This window comes from Boleophthalmus pectinirostris, unplaced genomic scaffold (assembly GCF_026225935.1).
Source record: "Boleophthalmus pectinirostris isolate CB_2022bp ecotype Guang Dong unplaced genomic scaffold, ASM2622593v1 HiC_scaffold_406, whole genome shotgun sequence".
NCBI classification, from domain to species: Eukaryota; Metazoa; Chordata; class Actinopteri; order Gobiiformes; family Gobiidae; genus Boleophthalmus; species Boleophthalmus pectinirostris.
Window position 1 is genome coordinate 1 of NW_026571355.1, and position 25000 is coordinate 25000.

Genomic DNA, 25000 nt, shown 5'->3' on the forward strand with positions numbered 1-25000 from the left:
GGGGCTGAGTGTCATAAGAAGTTTCATGCTTCAACCAAAAGCTCAAGGACCACCACTAAACGCAGATGCATTCATGTTGCCTGCAGACCCAACAGGAAAGTGTGAGCCAGCAAGTACTGAGATCTATAGATTTTTCCACATGATCAAATATTCAATTCAGTGTTTCAGTAAGACACTACAAGTAAAGCACACAATGTAACATTTATGGTGGTGGGTATCTTAAATACAGAGAGATATCCTTCTGGATTTCCAGGCAAGTGGGTATCAACTGTATCTCCACTGAGGCAGACAATTCCACCAGATCTATGGAGAGGCAACCTTGCTCAGTGTAAGAATGCATGTTTTTCAAGGTATTTTTAACAATAAAAACTGTAAATGAATCAGTGCTCAATACATAGTTTTAATGCCATACTGTGGAAGATCTCAGAAAATTCAATAGCATCTCGATGGAAACAAGCATGTCATAGAGATAGAAAACCAAGCTGCAGTTTCCTTTGTTTTATTTAGGTTTACAATGTTGGAGAGACTCACCGAGCTGCTTCATGAGAGCGAGGGGCAGGATGACACTGGCCGACACCATAATGACCAAGTAGTTTCCATTCAAATACCACAGACTGCAGAGACAAATCAGGTTTACTTTAGCCACAGCCATATTTTAAACACACAAGAACAGCACACAAACGCAGACAAAAAAGAACGGAAAATATGTCCTTAACACTGGATTATTTATGTTTCATTACTGTTAAAAAATGTTTTAATATAGCCTATAGATGATGATGATGATGATGATTATTATTACATTTAGATTAAAACCAAACTCCAAAAACAAAACCACAAAATCCTAAATTAAAAATCTGAATTGCACATTGCATAGTATTAATTATATTGTTACTCATGTCAACTTGCAGTTTTTAAAGTGGACACAGGACAATAAACAGAAGTGGCAGCCGCAGTAGCTTAAAGAGCTCAATGTCAAGCTATTTAAGACACTATCCCCTAACTCTTATGCATATAGAAGCTCTTTGTAGCCAATATCCCTGTATAAGCTGCTAAGCCTGTTATTCTTAACCATAGAGGACTGAGCCAGGGCAATACAATAGAGCATGCTCCCTTGAAAGCAGAGGTCCTGTGCCTTTGATGTATTTGAGGTTATAGACCTGCACACTCTGGTCAGTAGGTCATCTTACACATGGGAGTCCAGCCAGACCTTTGGCCACTCTGTCCAAGTTCAAGAACTAAGAGAGGAGGAGCTTAAAATGGCCGCTATGTAACCCAGATATCAAAATGTCTGCGTCTAATCCTGTTATTATGATCTAATGTTTACAAATGCCACATATTTTTACTGCATACCTAAAAATTGATTAACTATTTTCCAAAGTTATCTTTATGTAAGTAAACAATAGATTCTATGTTTTAGCCATAGAAGGTTTGATATTAAGTTTTACTGTTATTTAAAAAAATGTTGGATTTACCCCAACCTGTAACTAGTCCTTAGTGCCAACCTCATACAACATAATGATGTAATAATAACAATCTAATAATTACTTATTTATACAATTTGCAGTATGGTACCAGCCCTTAAACTAAAAGAGAGATCTATTTACTAGAGACCACCATTTCATAACCTTCCATATAGCTCATCCTTGGTGCCCTGCTGTTTCTGCTTGTGTTCAGACTAACGCATAGCAATCCCTGAAAAGAACAGTGTGTCTTGGTTGTGACGGTTGGCCCTGGTCTAACCTGGCCTCACGCTTCACTGGGATCCACATCACCTGCTGCTGTCTATAATCCGGGTACAAACATAATACTTCGAACACAATCAGTGCTAAGCCTTTCTACTAAGTACAATAGATTTGAACAAAAATATCAGAATTTAAAGAGACATGGCCATTGTAACTAAGAAATCAAATAGAATAAATAGAATCAGAAAATTCTGGTTAAAAATGAAGAGAGTAATTAAAATGAAAATGTAAAAAAATCATGCTGTTTTAATGTGTATTCTTATTTAATATGTACAATTATTATTCATTATTATTATTAAATGAGTAGGCATAAATAGGTAGCCACTGAGACTTTCTCAGCCTCTATGGGTCTTAAGTGGAGTACAACCTTTTCCCATTCAAGACTACAAATACTGACAAACAACTACTTTTTAGTGTCAAATATATGTATTTTGTTGGGATGGCAGAAGAAAACATTTTGCGGGCATGCAAGGTAAATATATAGTTGACTTGGGAATTGAACCAGCAACCCTCATCTCTATGCACCATGAAAGGTCAAAATAGCACAACAAAGAATCATAACACAAATATTGTCTGTAATTGTTTGTATGGTAATAATATACAGTGTTGAGATGTGCTTTGCGTCCACTGGCTGCAGCAGGGCTGTATTTCCATTCCCGTTTGAGAGCTGAGTTTGTTTTTAGATTTGAGGTAGCAGCTGGGATCCCTCTAAGCCCCTGCATGGCCTCACTGTCCTGGGTAGATAGTGACGCGCACAGGCCTGGCACATTCTGAGATTTACGACAAAGGCATGTATATGCGTAACTTTCACACAGATACCCAAAAATGACCTCCATTGGATCAACCAATCACAGGGCAGTATTGTCATCACGCCCCCCCAGTGTGAGTCAATGAATGCCCTCAGTCTGGACCCAGCCCCTTTGACCTGGCAGCACTAGCTGGCATCATATGCCTGTCACAAGTGGAAAATATCAATACTCACTCCGAGTTGGGGTCGGCCTTCAGGAAAGCCTGGATCACGAGAGGAAGCTCGGATTTCACAATGTACAAGTAGCTGGACATGGCTGCAGAATAAAAAACAGGTTAGATTATTGATGGATCACATCTATGGAGAAGCAAGTAGGAATGTATCTTTTTCAATGTTTGTATTTGTTTGTACAATAAAAACACCTATAATTAAATAAATGCAAGATGACTATATTTAATGTAATTCTCCATGAGGAAGGCTCTTAAGTGTGCATTTATATTCCACATTTATTAATTGCTTCAAAATTGGATGGAGGCTCCATGTCTCCCTGGAGATGATATTGCTTTAACTAGAATGTGTCATAGTATGGCATTAAACATATTCAAGGAGAGTAGCAGGTGAGTAACAGGCCATGTTACAGGTCAGATCTCTGGAGAAACAAAAACCGTCTCAGTACAAATGCATGTTTTTAAATGAGCTGTGTAAAAATGTGCAATGAAGTAATGCATGACAAATACATTTAATGTCATAATGTGGAATCAAACCTCCCTAGGCTTAGTAGGCTTTGTAACTCTACTCTGCACTTAAAGTTACTTTGTAAGTGTCTTACAGGCAGCATAACATTTCACATCAGTTTGACATATGGACCCTCATTATTGTGTTCTCACCTCCAATGTTCTGCAGGGTGATTGCAATCCCAGCAGCCATTTTTCCTGGAGTGCCGAACGCTCTGTACCCCAGCTGTTCATAAGCTCTGATTCCTGGTAAAGTTTGTTATTGGGTTTCAGTCATTGGTCTAAACATGATGATTGTTAGGCCTGTCACAATAGTTACTATATTGACTTACCATTTAATATATGGCAGAAAGTGTACTGTGTATACTTTTTCTTTGCATTAATACGAAGTTTTATGTTTACTGATTTATTTATTTATTGTAGTTTTGCAAGTTTATGTGATACAATTTCAGCTGTAGTTGGTTGAATAATTAACATCTATGACACATTATAGATACTAGAATTAACTACTAAAATGCAATTGTGGTATTTATTTTACATTTTTACAATATGGTTTAAAAGGCTGACTGCTATAGGATTATTGTGTCAATGGTATACAGCAGTCTTGATATGATTATTTATCGCATTTTTTATTTTTTTTTCTGTAGCAGTCTATCATACTTCAAAATGTGTTATCGTGGCAGGCCTAATGACTGTAATACAATTTTTATAAAGAGAAAAGAGCCTTACCGACAACCCCTGAGGCTTTGAGCAGCAGGTGAATGGAGTAAGATGACAGGGCAGCTACAGCGGTCAGAAGAAACCTATGAAAAACAAAGCAGGGATGACGTCTAATCAATAGGCATCATGTAGACGTTGTTTTATCTACTATAGCAGACAGATTTTTTAGGGTGAGCTTCTCAAAATTGTAGAAAAAGAGGGACAAGTTGAATGTTACATGGGGCGGAACATGGAGAGATGCACTTGGGGAAATTTAATCAATCAGCACACATGGTTCATGTCAAAACAAACTGAATCAACAAACAAAACACTAAAAAGTAGTTTGTCACACTTAATAGTCTGACTGCAGAACATAGGAGAGAGTGGCTTTTTATGCACACAGTCCTCTACTGTACCACCATATGTACATTTAAAACAGTTAAAGGGACATAAGCACCAAAACTGCCCTTGGGGCTCAGCTGTCCAGACAACACACAGTACATATTTATACAACATACAAAATCCATCATGTCTTGTCAACTCCTCTGCCATGATTAAGTTACATCAAACCAGTGGAGGCCAACTATATTTAGTCAGTTCAAATGTCTTCGCTTTACAGTCATTACTTATAGGATGCACAGATTTACCCCTCTTAAAGTTGAGAAACCACAATATATAGATCTTACTTCCTGTCTTTGGCTATTCTGGTCGTGTCCTTTCACTAACTGCAGCTACATAAACAGTGACTACGTGACCAAACAACCAGGGAGCTGAATAGATTATCTAGTTATTTTTGGGGTGGTTTTGTCTGTGGGGTAACCGTGGCAGTGCTGGGGCATGAGAAGAGGGTCAGTGGTCACTACATGTTACAAGGTGCCAAAAATCATTGTGGTGTTAGTGCAAACACTGTTCCCTCTGGATGTAAGAGGGAGTTCCAGAGATGCTACACATTGCTAACATATAATTCATACACTAGTAGTGAAACAATGCTAGTATTGAAAAACATCACATAAATAGGACAAAGCTGGTCCTTTCCTAAAAAGTACAAGGTCTAGAGATAGATTAGGCCAATATTTGCGCTCTTTAGTATACCAGTCTCCAAGAGAGACTGATATTTAGGTTGGGCCAACCCACCCAAACTAAATAAAGAATATGCATAAAGTTTTCCTGTCGAGAAGAAGGAGGATGGCAGAGGCACTCTGATTTAGAGTGTATTAAATACACTGCAAATCAGAGTGCCTGTGCCAACAAGAATTCAAGCCCTGTGGTCTGATGAGTTTTGGTCCAGTGCAGCACTCCAGTATGGTAATTTTTTATGTATAAAGTTTTATTTGAAATCTTAAGAATATGCATAAAGTTTATGCCTAGCACAAAAAATATAACAATCTAATTAAGACATTTTGGGGCTATACTTACAGAAAGAGGAGGATGCCTGTGTTAGCCATGGCATAGGCCAGTCCCAGGATCCCACTGCCCATGATGGCATTTCCCAAGTTAAAGACAGACATGCCAAATGAAGTCTTTCCTTCAAACTGAGGGAAATTTACACATATTGATTTAAAATAGTATAAATATGACTATATTTCATAAGTTTGAATTTTTTTTCTTACATCTGTGAATCGTATGGGCTTCTTTCCATCACCACTGGGTAAAAACTCTGCACTTTCCAGTGCTCCATCAGGGTCTTCATATCTGCAGGACAAATGGATAAATGGGAGAGACTAAATATGTTTTATTCTTTTTGAATAACTATTTATGATCATGAATTTTAAACATGCCCTCCATGCATCGTTAGTGCATACCTGACAGGTGACAGGCCATTTCTGAACAAGGATCCACCCGGTGTCAAGAAGAACCCAAAGCCAAACCATGCATTTGAGAGATCAAACAGTGAAAGGAAGAGCCTGGTTATTCATCTGTCTTTCTCTGTGTGGTGTACTCAGGTACTGCTCCAAAGAGGTTTGATTTTCTCCGTCACTCTCTCTCCAAAGGTAAGATTTGTTTGAAAAAACTTTTAATTTTTAGATAATACTAATGATTTAGGGCACAAAAGCTAAAAAAAAAAAAATAAAATTATATATATATATATATATATATATATATATATATATATATATATATATATATATATATATATATATATATACATATCAGAAACTGAAATAACAAATTTCTAGTCAATCTATAATCCAAAACTAATATTGACATTTCCTTTGAGCCACACAATACCAGATTATTATTGTTTCTCTGTATAGAAAGATAGAGAAAGACGAGGGGCTAGCCAGGCTAAGATAAGTGATGCTGTGTCTTGCTACATCCAATAAACGACTTTCAAAATGTCTATCGTTTATCATTAGTAGCAGTAGATCAATATGTAACTTGATCTGGCATTTACACAAATATAACAACAAGAGCAAGAAGCGTGTGTCACCATGCAGAGTTACAGTCCCAGAACAGACAGTCAAAACAGGGCAAAAGGTAAAAAAACTTAATTTGTTTAGAAAGAAAAAACTCACTGATCCTCGTCCAGCTGTGTTTTCATTTCACTTTTACCATTGGATAAAATGTTCATCTCCGACTGAGAATGCTCCATTTTGGGTCAGGTGTCTCACTTTGGCACAGGATTTGTTGTTTTTGTAAGGGCCTGTGGAAAAAAAACAGAAGATTAGTAATTACATTTACTTACTTTATTATGTACTTTATTGTCAAGTATTTGTGGTGGAGAGGCATTTGAATGTTTCTTGGCATGTACACTTGAAATTACACTTGTAATTAAAATTGTGATGTTTCTTTTCCCAAGACAAAAAATGTACATAGTGACATCCCACGTTCAGTATTTTAGTTCAAGTATTATGTTCCACTTTTCTTTTCATTCCAAAACAGGTGCCACCTTTTAGTGACTAAGACTGACTCTCTTGTTCTATTTACACAGTACAACTCCCACATCGTCAGTCCTCGACGCTGCTGTGTATACAACAGCCACTGAACATGGTTTCCCAATACAAGAGACATAGTTTTGAAGATCTAATGACCCAAATATGACCATTTTTGTAAGATGTTTTTTTTACCTATTTAATTACTTTTGGATGTAGGTTTTTCCAGAACATTAGTACTGAGAAACGCAAACAGACCACACTGTCATAGAATAAAGTCCATTTGATCATAAAATATAGGTCACTGGGCAATAGTAGCTCAGTTGGTAGAATATTTGTCCACTGATCCGAAGGTTGGTGGTAGACTAATTTGAAGTTGGATATCCAAAATATCTTCTGATATATTTGTGATCAGGATACTAAAAATCTAGAAATTTTTATGAATATCACCCACCCCTACAACCATCATTCCCATTAGCAATGGTCTCACAGCCTGAAGTCTTCCTCAAAATCAAAGGCTAATTGTGTGGACAAGTTCAGAGGCTGAGGGTCTGCCCAGACACAATGAAGATCTGTTGGTGTGCTCCTGCAGCCATTGTACCATGGCTCAATTGTTTCCACATTTTGCGTTCAGCCAAAGATCACTGTCACTGGTATTTATACTTCAAACAAGACTCACATTCATACTGCAGTTCTGATACTTCAGAGACTAGGCATGTGTCCATACCATAAACAAATAATGGTATTTAGACTTACAACTGCACGTTTAGGAACGAGAGGTGAAAAAGGGACTGCATAATTGAGATTACTTAAGGCTCAGTAATTTCAATACTACAAATCACCAGATTTTTGTTCTACAGTTCTTGTGGCACAGTTGTTAACATTCCTGCCTCATAGCTAAAAGGTCTCAAATTTGATTCACAGTCTGGGTTAGGCCTGCTCTCATCTTCTCTCCATACAGTATTGATCCAGTTTCCAATAATACATTTCCAATAAAGATAAAAACAAACAAAAAACAAAACAAAACAAAGAAAAACACAGAAATGACTAAAACTATTACTGCAATCTTAGAAATATGAATTTATTATTTAAGAAATATAAAGTACTTTTACACCAGTGTAATACTGAACTAGGTTCATTATCGTGACAGCCAAAACATAAATGCTTTATAATTATATCTATACATCACAGTAACATATGGGTCATAAATAATCTTTATGATGTCTTTAATCCAGACACAATCCTCCAGCAGCACCAGCCAGGGTTGGATCAAATGTCAGACAAGTGGAGGCAGGGCAGGGCATCTGAGTTTTTTTTACTGTCAGATACAGTTTCTGCTGTGAAATTTCATCTGTTACAGTCTTCCATGTGGATATCAAGCAATATTCCAAAGCAGCTTTTGGGTAAAGTTACTTAAATACAAATCAAAATGAGAAAAGATCAGAGCAGAAAATTATTTCATTTTGCAGATCTGTATTATGATCAGCAGGAACCAAGTAATTTGTTGAAATGGACAAGTTATTTTGAGCTATAAAGACTGAGACTGACTGAGACTATTTAACATGGTGACATAGAAAGTCTTCAGACAACTGTATTCATTTTTTCTTCATTTTTTTTCCATTGAAGTGTAGACTAAAGATGATTATGAGGTGATGATAAGGCAAGTTGTTATTTTTGTATAAAATCTATAATATTGATGATTTTTATCTGTAATGAATTTGTACTCCAGGGCGACGCAATTCAATGCATTTCAAAATCATTTGAGAGCAGATCCAAAACCTGTGGGTAAAGTCAATCATGGGTGATACTTCTGCGACTGGGAGTGACAGATGGACCAGACGAACATCCTCTGTACCTATAGAAACCTGTGGTCTGGCAAAGCAGCCTAGTGACCCCCAGTGGAGTATATGATGAATAAATGAGTTATACAATATTTTTCTTTAGTCTTTCATCTCTCACTAAGTGGAGCACAGATGCAGGATATTTGAAGTGGTCCTATATCACGTCTGTCATGACCCTGTTGCTCCATAGACATACATTGCACATAGACATATCTCTTTCCACCGGAGAAACTCAACACTCTTTGACGCCAGTGGACTTGTCTGTTACGTAATGAACTTCTGCAGCCCATGGACCTGTGTGACTTCATATATTTAAATATATGGAAGCATAACTGGCTAAGAAGAAGTTACAACTACAAAAGGCACAAATATCATATGTGGTCAAAAAAATGCATACCCAGGTAAGAATTGATAAAACTAGTATTTAAACTATTTCAGCAGGTATCGTTACTAAAAAATAAGTTTGAGGGAAACATTTTGTTTTTTAGTCACTAAAATACTTAATAAAAAACACATGAAAGAAACTACATTTATTTTGAAAATTACACCCTATTGTCTAAAAGAGCGCCCCATCTCATCAGAAAAGCCTGGTCTAGTTAGTACTTGGATGGAAGACCGCAGGGAATACCAAAAGTCACAGTGGCTCTACAGTGGCTCTAGTGGGAACTGACATCATGTCCTTAAGTAGAACACTTCACCTTGCAGGGACATGCATGGTCCACCATACTGAAAAAAATTAAGGAATAAAAAATTACAGGGGAATAAAAAGCATTGCATAAAATAGGTAGGTGAGATAAATAGGTAGGTGAGATCAATCAAATTGATGGTGCAGATTGGCAGTCTTGAGTCTGTCAGTCTACCCCAGGGCAGCTGTTGCTACAACTGTATCTTACACCACCAAATGTGAAGCTGATGAATAATGCACCGTAAAGCGCTTTGGGTGTCTTGAAAACCAGTGTATTTTATTTTTATTTTGGGGTGTCTTGAAAGCCTATATAAAACTCCAAAACACGTATGCAATGTTTATGATAATGATTAGCTATAATGACCCACTCATCTGTGGATTGGGGATGTACAAAGAGTCAAATCTAATGATACAGTATTAGATTTGACTCTTGGTGCAACCTTGAAATGTACTTGTATCATATTGAGTTGTATTTGGGTTCACAGAAGTAATTAAAAGTCCTTAGCATTTCATATTTTATCATCATATGATATGATATCAAAATGTAAACTTGCTTTCCAAGCAGTGGTTATGAATATGGTCAATATTAATAATGTGTGTTCAAAACATTGCTTAATCTTATTGGCTGCCATTGTCTCATTTAAAGCTTGTGCTCATGAGATAATAAACTATAATCAACATCCGTGTTAAATTTCTCTGAGTTATCTTTATTGCTTCTGTTAGTAGTAAAACATATGAGGTATCAGTTTGTATTATAATGGAAATAAAAACAAAACCAATTTTACATTACATTAGTATCATGACTGAAAGTATATATAAGCTACTTTATACTTTACTGCAACTTTGAAGTAAACTCTAGTACACTGAATGTATCATGATTTTCCTCCCTGTCTCCTGTTTTTCTACCAGCAGAGACTTCACAAGACCTTTATGTTTGTAAATGACACATGATAAGTCCATAATGTTGCTTCATGGTGACATTATGTTTAGTTCAGTCAGTATCCCATACCTGCACCCGGTCGATGAAAAACTAAGAACTAGAATAAATATTTGATCGTTACATTTTCTGGTCGAGAGCCAAATGCATACATTTTTCCTGGAACCTAATTCTTTAATCTTTTCTATGGTTTCAACAAGTCAAAGTCCAAGCCTTGTTTCTGTGTGAATTCATTTGAACTTGAACTGGGTGAAATGAGACATCAATACCACATATCATATAGTCAATAATATATGGAGACACTGAAGTTAAAGGATAAAAGTAAAAACTAGAAAAGCACTCAGAGAGCGCAGACCTCCGCCAAGGACTACCCCCATTTTTTATATAAATTGCGATAAAATCAGTCTTCTGGATCAGATCCGCATCAGCCTTTGGAATATGAAAGAGGATCCCATTGTCCATCCCTGAGTCAAATTTCATGGGGTTTGGTCAATAATTAACCGAGATATTGAGAAACAAAATTTTTGGCCCCATTTACCACAATGTTAACTAAAATTTCAAAGTGATCCAGAATCCAGGATTTCTTCTGGATCACCCCCAAAATGAAATCTCTTCTTCCTTTTCACATTTCCAACAAATCCTGAAAATTTCATCAAAATCGGTCCATAACTTTTTGAGTTATGTTGCTAACAGACAAACAAACAAACAAACAAACAGACAAACGCCGGCAAAAACATAACCTCCTTGGCGGAGGTAATGAAAAAAAAAACAGTGTGTCATAATATGGATTACTCTTGACTGAGCTAGTGCATGTACTGATCATTGATAATATTAAAATATTGTTTTCACTCCAGTCCATGTCAGCTGTCTGACTTTTATGGCCATACCATGAATAGGCATTTTAATTATTATATTTAGTTATCAGTGAATATATTTAGCTGGAACAATATATAGGACTTAAAATGTACAACCTCTTTGTAAAGGTGGGTACATTTAGGGTATTTTTGTTGTTATACAATATGATTTGAGCTGTAGAGAGTTGAAAAAACTAACTTCTGTGGTTAATTATTGCTTCATTCTGATATATATTTGTTGCAGACAGCTCGTGTCTACTTAAAATGGTTTACAACAAATAACTTGCATTATTGTTTTTGTGTCAGTGGCAGAAAGTAGTTTCAGTATTATGTATAAATATCTCTATAGCAATATATCATGCTTCAAAATGTGTTATCGTTAGCCTAAGTAGAAGTACAATTTCAAAATGTTCTTTTCTATTTTGAGGGAAGCAATGGTAAATCAGAGTAGTTTCTGATTTCTAGAAAGCTGATCGATAAACTAATGCAGTTTGTCAAAACAAACATGGCAGCTGATCTTATACATAATAAAGATAGAAAAAAATCACACAGGAAAGGAGAAGTAGCTCAAATTTGTGTCTAATTAGCAGTCAAAACACTAAGCATACATCCATGGATATGTCTTCTGCTACTGAAACATGAGCTTCAAACAAGCAGCTGTGATTCGAATTTCAAAAACTTAACAGAAAGATCATTTGTAGGCATACCTGCATTCATTAGCAGGTAGGATTAACTGGCCTGTAACATCATACCATTATAGAAATGAAATATGCAAAACACATTTTCATGTTAATTAATAAGCTATAAGATGACAAAGTTGATGAAGTTGGGTCTAAACAAACCAATGCACTTGATAAGGTCAGGACTAAGGTTGCAGATTAGAGGAAGCCTTGACAATGATATACTTGAAATAGCTTCCTAAGTATGTGGCACTTAACACTAGACAGTCACTATCAGATTGAATGTTAAGTGTATTACTACCCTGACCTCCTCCACACACCTGTCCAGCCCTAAACACATACAGACCAGCGCTCCCTGATCATGAGGTCAACAGCCTCTGTGAGCCAAAGCCTTATCTGTTCACTCTTCAGCGTGACGAACTCTGGATCAGAACCTCTTTGTTTAAATAGGGGCCAAGTCAAAAATGCCCTTCACCCACATAATAATAGATACATGAGGAAAGACCAGTATCCATCTCCCTTGTTCATCTAAATGGAATGTAATGAACTGTATCAAGTATATTTAACTATTGCATGTTCACTTGCAGTATCATAGTGTCATGGTAACTGAACACTTAACTCCCACATTGAATGAAAAGGTTCTTACTGTTGCTCCTCTGCAGTATTTTCACAGCCAAATACACAATGCAGTTTTTAACTATTTCATGTGTCCACGCCAATTTTTTCTATACTATGAAACTCACTGTACATTGATAGCAGTAACTGGTCAAAGAAATGATAGACCAAAAACTAGTTATGTTTTTGTCAGTTCAAAACTAAAGCACAATGGAAATTCAAGTAGGCTATCACCTATTAAACAAGTAATTAAACATGAATAACTGATATAAGAAACATGTCATTGTCTGCAAAGGCTACTGCATTCAAATAGATAGGAAGAATTATATTTCAGCATTAATATCCAGTGTTGGGATGTAACAGATTACATGTACCGGCGTTATGTAATTAGAGTACAAATTATGAGTAACTGTATTTTAGTTACAGTTACTGTTTCCATGAGTGGTAATTTGATTACAATTACTTTGTTGAAATAAATGCACTAAAATCAGAACTAAAACCAGGACTAAACCAGGACTAAACTAGGACTAAAACCAGGACTAAACCAGGACTAAACCAAAACTAAAACCAGTGCTAAAACAGGACTAAACCAGGACTAAATCCAGGACTAACCAGGACTAAACCAGGACTAAAACCAGGACTAAAACCAGGACTAAACCAGGACTAAACCATGTCTAAACTAGGACCAAACCAGGTCTAAAACCAGGAATAAACCAGGACTAAACTAGGACTAAAACCAGGTCTAAACTTGGACTAAACCAGGTCTAAACAATATGACTTTTAACAGTAGGGTGGACATACTTTAAGGCAGCAGTGATCTTATATAAAAAGCATTTCTCTATCAATAACATTTTTAATATGGACTGGGCTTTTTATTGTCTTTAAGCAGACAAAACATCTCATGTTAAGATATCCTACTCTTTGCTACTCTACAGCAAACAATTGCCTGTCCATGGAGACTTGGGCTCAACAGCCAGTTTGAAGAGAACAAACAAGAAGTTGCTACATTCATGTAGTTTTAAAAACCATGACAATATCAAGTAATGCAAAGTATTCAGTCGTACAGGTAGAATCCATGGCAAAAGGAGAAATTCAACTGGACAAAAGTTTCTTTGGTCGAATACATTTCGCAGCTCATCCAAGCTGCTTCATATCCCAATGTTTATGTTCTGTTTAGTCATTAGTGATTTTATCATTTTAGCCTACAAACTCTTGCAGCAGTAAAAAAAAAAAAAAAATAAAAAAAAAAAAAGTCAATCACGGTATCTTCTTTCGATATAGGATGTGATTTAAACATGACTGTTTCACATATCAGTGCTAGTCACCACACAGGCCAAAAAGTGATACAACTTTTACTATTGCGCGCAGCACCTCCTACTCCGCGTGTCAAATAACAAAAGAATAGCACTTCGGATGACTGCCTTGTGTCTCAAATACCACAATTACATCCAGAAAGTAAAACTATTGCGAGGTCTAAGTGATTAGAAATTAATCCGGGTCTCGTTAATAACTTTAAAATGGAATGAGGAACAATCTGTGCGCGTGAGGTTTACATTGTGCCATTTGGTCCCTCGTGCGCATTTCGTCAAATACTATTCTGCACGAAATTAATTTGAGAAATACGGTGGACAACTGCGGTCTACTCTGTTGCTCGGTGCTCCTCAAAGCACATGGTCGTGACATCTGGATTGGCGCTCAATATGTTGAACAACGTGCCACTCCGTCAATAACGCACTCCCACACAAAGGCAGATACCCCGTTTCTTCAACCACGAGACGATACAGGCTGTTTAAATGTAGGTTAAATGGTCATGTTTTCTCTCTGGCTACATAATTGACGGTATCTGTAGCCATACTCCAAAACCAACAGTGCGATTCTCCTTCTTGACACTATAAGATAACCATTCAATCAAAAATGATTATAAATGTTAAATCTTTTACCTCTTGATTTGTTTCTTTAATCCACAGGCGAGGTAACTGGTGAACACACACACTGTGGGAGTTCTTCGCCTTCCCGTTTTTCCAGGATTAAAGGCTCTACAGTGAAGGCGCACCGTCTACCTCACCAAGTCAGCAGCTCAATTTGCGCTTTTAGAAGCGTTGTGGACATTCTATCCCCCCAGAAGCTGAACTGTGGGGGTCGTAGCTTCTAAGGTCCGCCTCTTTTGTTTCACCCCTCCCCGCTTCATCATATGGCTGCGCCAAGCTACTTTTCCACGTTTAGTGAAGAGAGGAAAAAAGCAATGGTCTATTAGGCTACCACTGGTTGCACAACTCCACATCTGAGTAGCATTGAGGCTGGGGAATAAGATCTGGTCTGTGTATATTTATTTTATTTATGATGTTTTATTTATGGCAGCACATTTATATTTTAGTCCAAAAGACAGATGCAACTTTTCGTATTTTGCTGGGAATCTCTCTGCAATTATGATAAAGTGTTTTTCCTAACAAGCTATAAAACTATTAAGAAAATGTAATCTATGTTTTATCCTGGGTGTTGACGGTAACACAGCTTCAGGTAGACGTCTAAATGTTTTACGAATACTGTGCACCTGGTCTATTTAGCGCCATCTAGAGCCCATAAAAATGTAAAGCAAGAGATAAAAAGTCATTCCTAAAAAAAGTAGCCTTCATTGTTTTACTGTCTGCATCTGCTTACTACTTTCTTCTTACTCAGGTTAAAACAAGAACAACATCAAAGAAAAAAATGGTTACACTTCCCACTATGACAAAAACTGAATGTTGATAATAAATATTGCCACTATATATGCCACTTCTTAAGATATGCTTTTGTTATTTGTGAGTTGTACCGTTTGAGAAAAACAGAACAAAAGTGCATTATGTAAGGTTTTGTCCTTTCAGTTACATCAACTACTTACAAATTGGAATTCAGATGTCACACACACACACACACACACAAATTCATTTTTTCAGACAACTTCGTACTTCTATTTTAGTAAATGTTTTGCTATTCTATGAAGTTCTGGTTGCATAAATCACCTTTACTCTTATATTGGTCATGTAATATCAACAGTAACAAAACCATAGTCGCACCAAAACTGGTCAGTGTGACATGAGGCCAAATTTTTCCCCATAACTCTAGGAATATTATTTAATCTTCTGTACTACCATCTTTATTTAACTCAAAACACTTGAACTTTATACACAGTTACATGCATGTTATGTTTCAAGTAAAGCTCAAATTCATGACTGGTGTTAAACGTTTATTTGAAATCATTATGCAAGCCAACAGTTATTCCAGGAGTGAGGGACTGAACTCAGTGTGTGCTTGCCATGATCCCATATTTTGCAGTAAAATAATAAAGCAAAAGGAATGAAGCAGGGGAGATCCCACCTTTGTCGACAGGTCTCACAGTTTAAAGATACTTATGTAACAGAAGAGGCAGGAGGTGCAGAACATTTTCCAAGAGATGGGAATATCAAAAGAAAAGGTTCTCCACGGGTAACACATCCAGGAAGATAAAGAACAAGTATTCACATTTTGTTGACACAGTATTGTAGTTACTTTCTGTGCATTAACCACATGGAAGAATATCAGTCACGCAAAATCTAAAATGACCATACGTTGTTTTTGGTTTGGCAAAGCACAGGAACTTTGAAACTGTACAATACTTCAGTTCTTTCACAACAGATAGTTCAATAGTTCATAAACCAATCACCAAATTTTTCAATAAAAATATTGCAATTTACAGCACATTTTGCGGTGCCAATTCAGACTCAGGGTTCCACATAAAATATTGAACCCTTTTTTACTTGACAACATATCTTTTTACTTGACAGACGGTAACAGACACTTGATCTGAAACAGTGTTTTGGTCAAAAGATTTAAAACACCAGTATACTAGTGTATGTCACTTGAATCTTTTATTTTCTGTACAAACATCTTTCATAAACTGTACAAGTTTTGACACAATCAAAATCATCAAAAAACAACATGTTAATAAGGGATGCTATGTACAAAGGATAAATAATTCACACAATAATGCCCAGGTACAGAATCAAACTGAGGTCTAATTATAAATGTCCAAGTATAAATGACACAATGACTTTTGTTACCGGAATAAATCTTATGCAAGTTACTCCAGTTCAGTGAATCGGGCAAACATGGCTTTACGAACAGCATCTTTGTATGTGTCAGATGGGGAGAGGGTGTAGTTTGAACCTTTGATGCCAAGACCAGCTCCTTTGGTTCTCAACTGAGCCTGAAATTATGCAAAACAATGTCAAGATTGAGTTTGAATGACCAATATACCTTTAATAATATAATCTCATGTTAAGATACTCTTTTACAGTCCTGAATCTGAGACTGTAGAAGAAAATTTGCCATTTATTTTTAAATGGGCTTGAAAATCCATGCATGTATCACTTTATAATACTGTTTGTCAAACATTTAAGTACCTCGATCGGAGTTGTAATTCCTTGCTGGTTTCTTCCAAGTCCTTTGCCTTCTTTCCAGCCCATAGCCTGCAGCATTTTGTTCCCAATATTATCACTGCTGAGACCATCCTTTGTAGGCTGTTCATAGTTACTGTTGAAAAAAGTAAACAATTAAACATAAGCCAACATCAACATGTAACAAACTATTTTCAGTAGTAAAAAAATAAATATAAAATATATATATATATATATATATATATATATATATATACATATATATACATATACACATATACACATACATGGCAGGTGTGGCTGGTTGGCTGAATTTTTTCTTTTTGGGTGCTGGAGGTTCAGGAATACCATATTTTTCTCTTCTCTCAGCTGCCCTGTCTCTGTATTTCATCTGCAAATAATAAACAAATAAATAATACAATTCAATACAATACAATACGGAAAATTAGAAATGTTAGTTTCAAGGCAAACCTCTGACTCTCTCCTCTCCAATTCTTCTAGCTCAGCTTCACTGAGTTTGGATCTATGAAGGACCTCCAAGTTTTTCTGCAAACCAAAATAACCAAGTAAGAAGAATATCAAATAAATTTTAATTTTGGCCATATTTCAAATAGCAAGTGGTGCAGGTACCTTATGCAGATCAGACAACTGCTGATGTCGTATTAAGCTCTCTTTATTTGGGAACTGCCTCCTGCACAACAAACAGGCCATTTTCTTCCAGTCTGTGAGTTTGTCTTGGCCATCTCCACCCTCCGGGTCTGCTGCTCCTGCCTCTTCAGGGTCACTGTCACCACTGTAGGCTGCCACCAGGCCCTGTAAGCACCATAAAACAAAATGTAAACAGTAATATTCAGTGATAGTGGAAAGCATTAGAACAAACACTGACTTTGCTGCTGTTAGCTGAGGTGCTAGGGGCCTCCTCTTCTTCTGGTATGAGTCTGTCTAGAGCTCCCCCTTGCTACAAAAGAAATAAATATCCTTAAGTAAAAGAAGTTGAACATACATCACACACCAGTGGTTTAAGGTGTGTTCTTTGGTTAGCCGCAAGAGCCTCCTCACAACATACCTTCTTTTCAAACAATGTGAAGCCAGCATCAGCGGCTGCTGCCTCCCTTCTCTCTTCTTGACTTATCGGCTGAAAGCTGCTCTTGAAGTTCTCCTTTTGTTTGTTGAGACTTTTGGCCCACCGCTCCATGTCCTTAGCAATCTATAAGACAACAAAGTCTTATGTAATCCAAAAACTCAGCACTATTTAGATATATAGTACATATATACACATGCATCCTACCTGCTGAGCGGTCTTGCTCTTCGGCTTCTCCTTCTTCTCTTTGCCTTCTTTAGGTTCCTTGTTAGCTGCTGTAGATCCACTGGCATTAGCATTTTGTTCAGCATTAGAGTCAGCCGGGACATATGTCTGCTTCTCACTGTCCCAGTACAAATACTGCTGAGTCTGAGGGTTGTAGTAATACTAGAAGATAAGAAACAAATTTATAAAAAATTAAAAAAATATATATATATATATATATATATATATATATATATATATATATATATATATACACATACATACATACATACATACATACACACACACATATATACATACATTAAAAAAAAAAATCACAAAACTTTGAAGATGAGTAGTACTTACATGAGTGTTTGGGTCATAGTAAAGACCAGTTTGTGGGTCATAAAAATAACCAGATGACTCATCATACTGATAAGCGGAAGTGTCTGGTACAACTAACAAAAAAAAATTAAGAATTTGATAGAATACAGCAGATAGTATTACACCTTTCAAAGTCAATTAGAAAGTTGTTCAGCTTGCATACCAGTTGCTAGGTCAGTTGTCTGTGTGGTACTCATTAATGCAGCATTCACTGCTGCAGATCCCTGGACGACGGCTACAGGTAGAGCCATAGTTTCTACACCAGTGAGATGTCCCGTTTGCTGCTTTGTGTCCAACTGCTGGGCAAGAGGCAATGCCTGCAATGTAGGTGCATGTGTATGATTTAACAATGTCTAAAACGGAACCATCATAATTAGCACTTGTTATTTATCTTACCTGTACAGCGGGTTGAGCAATTATATGAGGTTGGTAAACTTGAGGAGTCTGTGAAATGACCACACCAGCTGCAGTAGGAACCATATTTACGGCTGGGGCTGCTGAATAGAGCGGTGCATTAGTTTATATTGTGCAGTTTTGTTAAACTACTACACTGACTGACTAGACTTAGACAAACTTTATTGATCAACTACCACTATTATTTGGATTAGTTAAAATGTTATTTCCAAATCATACCTCCTAAAATCCCATTTCCTTGAGAAGTGCTAGGCCCTGCTGCCTGGTAAAATGCTTGATAGTCCTATAAAACAAAAAGACTAAAACACTTAGAACATTACAGTGTTCTTTGAAATCACTGAGGTTAGGAGTTTCCAACATACCCGAGGCACATAACCTTCTTGTAGATAGCTGTATTCAGACATACCATCTGAACTTGGCTGCGGCTAAAAAAAGATTGGCCTCAGTGAACACAATGCAAAATACTGACTCATTTATTCCAAAACAATCCAAGTACCTGATTGGAGGACCACTGAGCTGCAGCAATTGCTGTGCTAGCAACAGAGAAGGCACTGACGCGATTCCCATCTGGTAGCAAAAGGTCTCTGATTAAAAAGAATGGTTACAGTTACAGTCAAGTCTGTCTTAAATTGACCAACGTTTCAATATTCAATGTAATGTCAAAACACTTCCACTGTGATACTCACTTTCTAGCACTTTTAGCATAATCGACACCTATTGTTTTGCCATCAAGTTTTAGAGGTGGTTGCAAGCCTTGTAATATAGTCAGGAGCTGAGAAGCTTCCTGCAAGAGAAAAAAAATAAATCAGAAATGCTCACCAAAAACTACCAGGTAGGAAGATTCATCATTTCAAAAAAGGTTTACCAGAGGTGAAGACAACTGTACGAAGGCAAAGCCTCGGTTCTGGCCTGTCTGCTTGTCCTTGATGAGACGAATGTTGTTTGATGAAAGATTGGCATAGGGTGCAACGGCTGAAATTATGGCTTCAACTGAAGTGAGGGGAGCAATGTTTCTCAAGATGAGGGCTGTACAAACACAAGATATACACATTTCAGGTCTCATGGATACAGAAAGTAGTATGCAATTAAAACTCCAAGTTCTTACTGTCTCCATAAAAATCTAGAGTTGGTGGGTTTTCAGCAGCACCAGAATTCTCACCATCTGTTGAGACAGTACATGTTTAATGTCAGCACACAAACATGCAAAAAGAACCGACCCTTCCTTATATCCATGTTGACTTCATACGTTTCTACTTTATTGACCCCCACCCTGATTTCACTGCAGATCTGTGTTCATTTTCAGTATTTTTTTTTAGCATAAAGCAGGTGTACAGGAGTTGTCATATTAAGATTTAAAAATAAAGATTACATGTCTTGAGCTTTTTGCCTCTGGGTTGCTCAGAAGGCAGCAGTCAGTGGCCTCTTGTGGATTTGACAACTTACCGGCTTTGGCTGCTCCACACCTGAAGCACTTCAGCCTCCTCCGGAAATTGTACAGGCCACACTGCAAGTAACCGTTCACATCATTTTTATTATTCACCTTCTAAACCTCAGTGCTGCCTCAAGACGCAAACCATACTTACCCATGACACAACCTAACCTTTACCACTTGCATACAACTTAACAGCAGATACAGCAACAAACATGTGATCCTACGCTAGCATTTTAGACTGTATGTTGCTAATAATCTATTTGTCTATATATCAATTTTATATACATGCAGGTAATGTAGAAATACAGGTGTATAACTTACAGTGTTACAAAGCCAGTCTTCAAACTTGTTCCTGGGGTTACTGTAGTGCATGTCCACATTTTTCCCTTGGATGATTAGAAGATTCTGTGAAAAATGAAACAAGCATTAATAAAATGATCTTTTTATTATTTGTTATTCATTTGAGCAGGCAGTATTGGAAGGGAGAGCATGGGGAGAGGGACCCCACCAGATAGCCTCTGTGTTTAAGACGAGCACATGTTGTATGTGTGTGGGTGTCATGTATAAAGCTTCTAAAAGGTGTTTGGGACCCGAGTGCACCAGACTGGGCTGGAGCAAAGTGTACAATGTGATTTATGTAAAAAAACGGATAGGCTTTAGAAAAACATTGTAAGCAAAATAAGTGTCTTGCTAGCAGAAGAAACAAAATAATATAGCTTAAAAAGAGAACTCTACTAAACTCAAAGTAAGAAGTAATTATATTAATAGCAGATGGTAACAGAAGTGTGTTCTTCCTTGATGCTTTAGGGTTTAACCTTTCTTGGTTTATTTATGAATAAATAAATGTTATTTTCAGTGCCTATAGTCACTGTATTGGAAACAGGAGAAATCACATTCTGGTTGCCTTTTGGGTTTTTTCTAGATCCCCAAGATTATAACTAAACTTGGCGATTGTGAAGCAACCTGATTGGTCTCCATCCATCGGGTAGCATCTTGCAAGTGATAAAAGTCCACGAAGGCGAAACCACGGCTTATACCTAGAGACAGCATTCAAATATAGACGGGAGGCGTGTTAGTTAGATGTCCATGGGTATCAATTCAAACTGTTCCACAAACTGCTTCCCAACCCAGGCCTTGTGTAGTAAACACTTGGCCACTTGAGTTTACTATAGCTTGGATTCCTGCATATGCTTGACGCACATTTAAGTGATGGATCAGTCTCTTGCTCAAAAGTACTTACCTTTAAATGTTAAGAAGACATCTTTGCACTACAAGAAAGTACTTAGTTTTACATCCAATCAAAGTGCTAAGAGACAGGGTTTGAATGGAAGCAGGTTGGCCCTACAGACAAACTAAAGGGAGATTGTGTCCTGTGCATGTATGGTTCTCACCTGTCTTTTTCTTCATTAACCGAACATCCACAGGCTGGGGGCCCTCCAACTGGTCAAGAGCCATACGGATCTAACAAAATGTACAAATATCTTATTAAATAAGATTTACAAATTGAAAGATTAAAGGTGTGCTGTAAAGACGCTCACATCTTCTTCAGTGATATGAGGAGAAAGACCCCAGAGCATGATTGTTTTACTTTTCTTCTCCTCTCCAGGTTCTCTTCTGTAGTCCTGATCTGGGTAGTCTCCGTCAGAGTGATAACCATCTTCTGACCGGTCACTGTTACGACGTTTCCTCTCGCGAGGCTGAAAAGAAAAAAGATGGGTTTAAAAAGGTGCACTGACGGACTACACATACAATTTAAAAAGTGCATTTGTGAGTTTATTATTAGAACTCAATAATACTTCCTGCAATGTTAAACTGTTTAATTATTTTTCAGAAACTGCCACTTCACTGGAGTAAAATTATGATAACACATGCACTATAACACAAACACCTATCATATACACGTATAACATTAGTAAATGAGTACTTACCTCTGGACTATCTCTTGAACTACGACGGTCCCCTTCATAGCGATCACTTCGTCGATCATCAGCCCAGCGTCGGCCGTCTCTCTCCGCATCTCTTTCTCTTCTGTCGCGCCAGTCCGAATCATCTCTAGATTGTTCTGACCCATATCTACCGCTGCGCTCGGTCCGACTAATCCTGTTCAGCATAAACAATAAGACATATCTGTTAAATAATTTGTACAGTTCTAAAATAACATGAATGCAAAACGAAACACTGCTACAGCTAACTACGCATATTGCTCCTACGTTAGCTTACCTTTTATCGGCTCCCATGTCTTTTCAGTTTCCCAAATACAGGCGCTGTAGTGAAACAAACAATCGTATATTCATAATTTCGGTTAAATATGCACAAATTAATCAAATAGGGATGCAACAATATGTTAAACACTACTATACATACAAAAACATATAAAGCAATAAAATGTCCGAAGGACCGTCCAGCTAGCTAACATAACCTTAGCTCACAAACACGGACAGAAAGCACAAACTGAGCTTCTTAACGCTATATATTTTTAGTGATTTCACGTTACAGTAACTTACCAAAAGAGTTTACAAACAATAATTTTGCTTTATGTGATGTTTTATCGGTGACTAATAGATATAAAATTCTTCTCACGTCCAATGACTTTCGACGAGCAGCTTCTTTATCCCAAGATGCAATAGTGCAGCGTGGAATGGAACTGCCGCAAAAAATTTTGCCCAGATTTTTACCTCCCAGGATTATATGTATATGGTGACATAAACATAAATACATCCTGGTTAGTCGCAAGAGAAAACTATTGTACATACAAACATTATATTCAATCTATTTCATAGCAAAATTTTAAATAAATAACTGAAGAAACACAACTTAAAAATAATTATCACACCATCATTTGAACACCCCTGTGAACAAGAAATAATAATAGTAATTTTTATTCACATAAAATTACATTTAATTTAATACATTCCAACATTTGTTGTATTTATTTATTTTCAGTTATGTCATTTTTGGTTGTCCATAGAAGACAAGACAGAGAAGCCAATCATAGAACCTGAAAATTGTATAGTGCAGATGTATAATTGCAGTTGAATGAATATGACATGACTCACAAATTCTCAGAAACCAGTGCTCATTAATAATTTGTATATTTATTATCATATAATTCTTACAACAATTACCAATTCAATGTACAAGGAAAACCATATCAGGGATGAAAACTACACAACAAATAAATCTTGGCACTCAGAAACATGGTTTTCTTAAAATCCATTATCATTAATGTCACAGACAATAGCAAATGGTTATTAGCGTGTTAATACAGTTGTAATATTGTAAGTCACCATGTTAACTCATCTTAACAAAAACATTGTTCTTACACAAATGTGTAATAAAATAAAATACACATTTCTTGTTAAATATAAAAATGGTCAAAACAGTTCCAGGAGCAAAACATCTGGAAACCATCACACTTATATCGAGAACGAGGTTGGATTGAAGGGAGGGAAGTGGCTTTATGGTGCATTGTGCTGTTTAGGTCAGTGTCTCCCCCTTTGTTACCTATGAGAAAGAGAAATATAGTTTCATTATACTATTATGCATTATATAATCCCTGGTTAGTTAAATTATCCTTCTTACTCTTGCTTCAATGTATTCAATCCTCCTTTCCAGCGCTGTTAGCTTCTCATTGAGGGTGGCCAAGCGAGATCGGCAGGACATGTCTAAGGATCAAAATGTTATTATTAACATATTCGGTTATAATGATTACACCACACTGTAATGTAGTGGCAGTGTAAATGCAAATGGCATCGAACTATATTGTTAAGGCAAAGATATAAGCACTCTACAGTTCAGATAAAAAACGCCAACAAAAGTACATTTAAACCAAGATATTGGTTTTGTGGTCGGAGAACGGAATCCATAACTAGCTTTAGCATGTTAGCATTGACAACACAACATATCTTATTATTCGTATTCCACTAGTACCGCAAAATATAATATAATGGCGTTTTTGTGTGGCAACCAAGCGTGCAAAGTGAAATAAACTGTTGATAAATAAACTATCAGAAAAAGAAAGCAAAAAGCGTCCTATTTTCGTATTTGGGAGTGGCAAGAGAACATCAACACTGATAGCAATAGCAAGCGACGTTGCACTTCTATCATCACTGCTCTTCTACCAAATAAAGATAGGTATATGACTTTTACCAAAGGAATTAAGGAAGTCAGCAATCTTCTTAATACTGCTGGTTATAACTTCAATGTATTCTCGATTCGCCCAGTCTTGGTGGATCTCTCTCTGCACCGGGTCCTCCTGACCAGCCATGTTGAAAGCATCAGACAATCAGGAAGCAGCACAGCAGAGTGCTTAAGGCATGTACGCGACCGACTTATTGCAGAACTGTTGCCCATTTACAATTAAATTGCATTAAAATAAATGTTGTGTGTATTTTAAATTGCCCAATAACTGACAAACAATACAGGTGCCGCAATTTTTTATTGAAGAAAATAGATGTGTTTAGTTTTAAAGACTATCTTATATAAATACTAACAACACAGTGGCATAACTCGTCTTTCACATACATCAGAAGCCCCTTGTACAAAAGGTTTAAAAGAGCATCTTCATTAAGTAAACAGACTCATCAATTAAATATGTTGAAAATATTACATTTGTGAGATAGTCTTATTGCAGTGATCAAGAAGAATATTTAAAAACTAACTTTG

General features: G+C 36.8%; 3 protein-coding genes across 5 annotated transcripts; all 3 read right to left on the reverse strand.

Moving 5' to 3' along the window:
• Positions 1 to 531: 531 nt before the first annotated feature.
• On the reverse strand, positions 532 to 14554 carry LOC129411424 (sodium-coupled neutral amino acid transporter 3-like; the record flags this gene model as incomplete). Its single annotated transcript, XM_055162199.1, has 9 exons — positions 14349 to 14554; positions 6440 to 6567; positions 5726 to 5746; positions 5534 to 5615; positions 5340 to 5455; positions 3954 to 4027; positions 3378 to 3470; positions 2725 to 2806; positions 532 to 614 (listed from the first exon to the last, which is right to left on the reverse strand). Coding segments are annotated over exons 2-9 (628 nt in total), but the record flags the coding sequence as incomplete, so codon positions are not given.
• A 1716-nt stretch (positions 14555 to 16270) lies between these two features.
• Positions 16271 to 23009, reverse strand: rbm5 (RNA binding motif protein 5). Of its 3 annotated transcripts, none has more exons than XM_055162197.1 (25): positions 22916 to 23009; positions 22556 to 22599; positions 22264 to 22435; positions 21874 to 22032; positions 21727 to 21796; positions 21299 to 21372; positions 20657 to 20740; positions 20347 to 20407; positions 20009 to 20065; positions 19769 to 19929; positions 19590 to 19687; positions 19400 to 19487; positions 19266 to 19328; positions 19123 to 19186; positions 18886 to 18986; positions 18653 to 18806; positions 18472 to 18563; positions 18109 to 18288; positions 17887 to 18027; positions 17707 to 17778; positions 17451 to 17633; positions 17292 to 17366; positions 17108 to 17211; positions 16827 to 16956; positions 16271 to 16630 (listed from the first exon to the last, which is right to left on the reverse strand). In XM_055162197.1, exons 2-25 carry the CDS (start codon positions 22570 to 22572, stop codon positions 16505 to 16507), a joined length of 2526 nt encoding a protein of 841 aa, XP_055018172.1. In that variant the 5' UTR covers positions 22573 to 22599; positions 22916 to 23009; the 3' UTR covers positions 16271 to 16504. The 3 variants fall into 3 exon arrangements, with proteins under 3 accessions (XP_055018172.1, XP_055018173.1, XP_055018171.1); XM_055162198.1 differs by having other exon boundaries at positions 18886 to 18983; positions 22840 to 22985; XM_055162196.1 differs by having other exon boundaries at positions 22840 to 22985.
• A 402-nt stretch (positions 23010 to 23411) lies between these two features.
• brk1 (BRICK1 subunit of SCAR/WAVE actin nucleating complex) lies at positions 23412 to 24644 on the reverse strand. The gene is made up of 3 exons (XM_020934135.2): positions 24485 to 24644; positions 23918 to 24000; positions 23412 to 23839 (listed from the first exon to the last, which is right to left on the reverse strand). The coding sequence occupies exons 1-3, from the start codon at positions 24600 to 24602 to the stop codon at positions 23813 to 23815; spliced, it is 228 nt and encodes a 75-aa protein (XP_020789794.1). The 5' UTR covers positions 24603 to 24644; the 3' UTR covers positions 23412 to 23812.
• Positions 24645 to 25000: the final 356 nt, after the last annotated feature.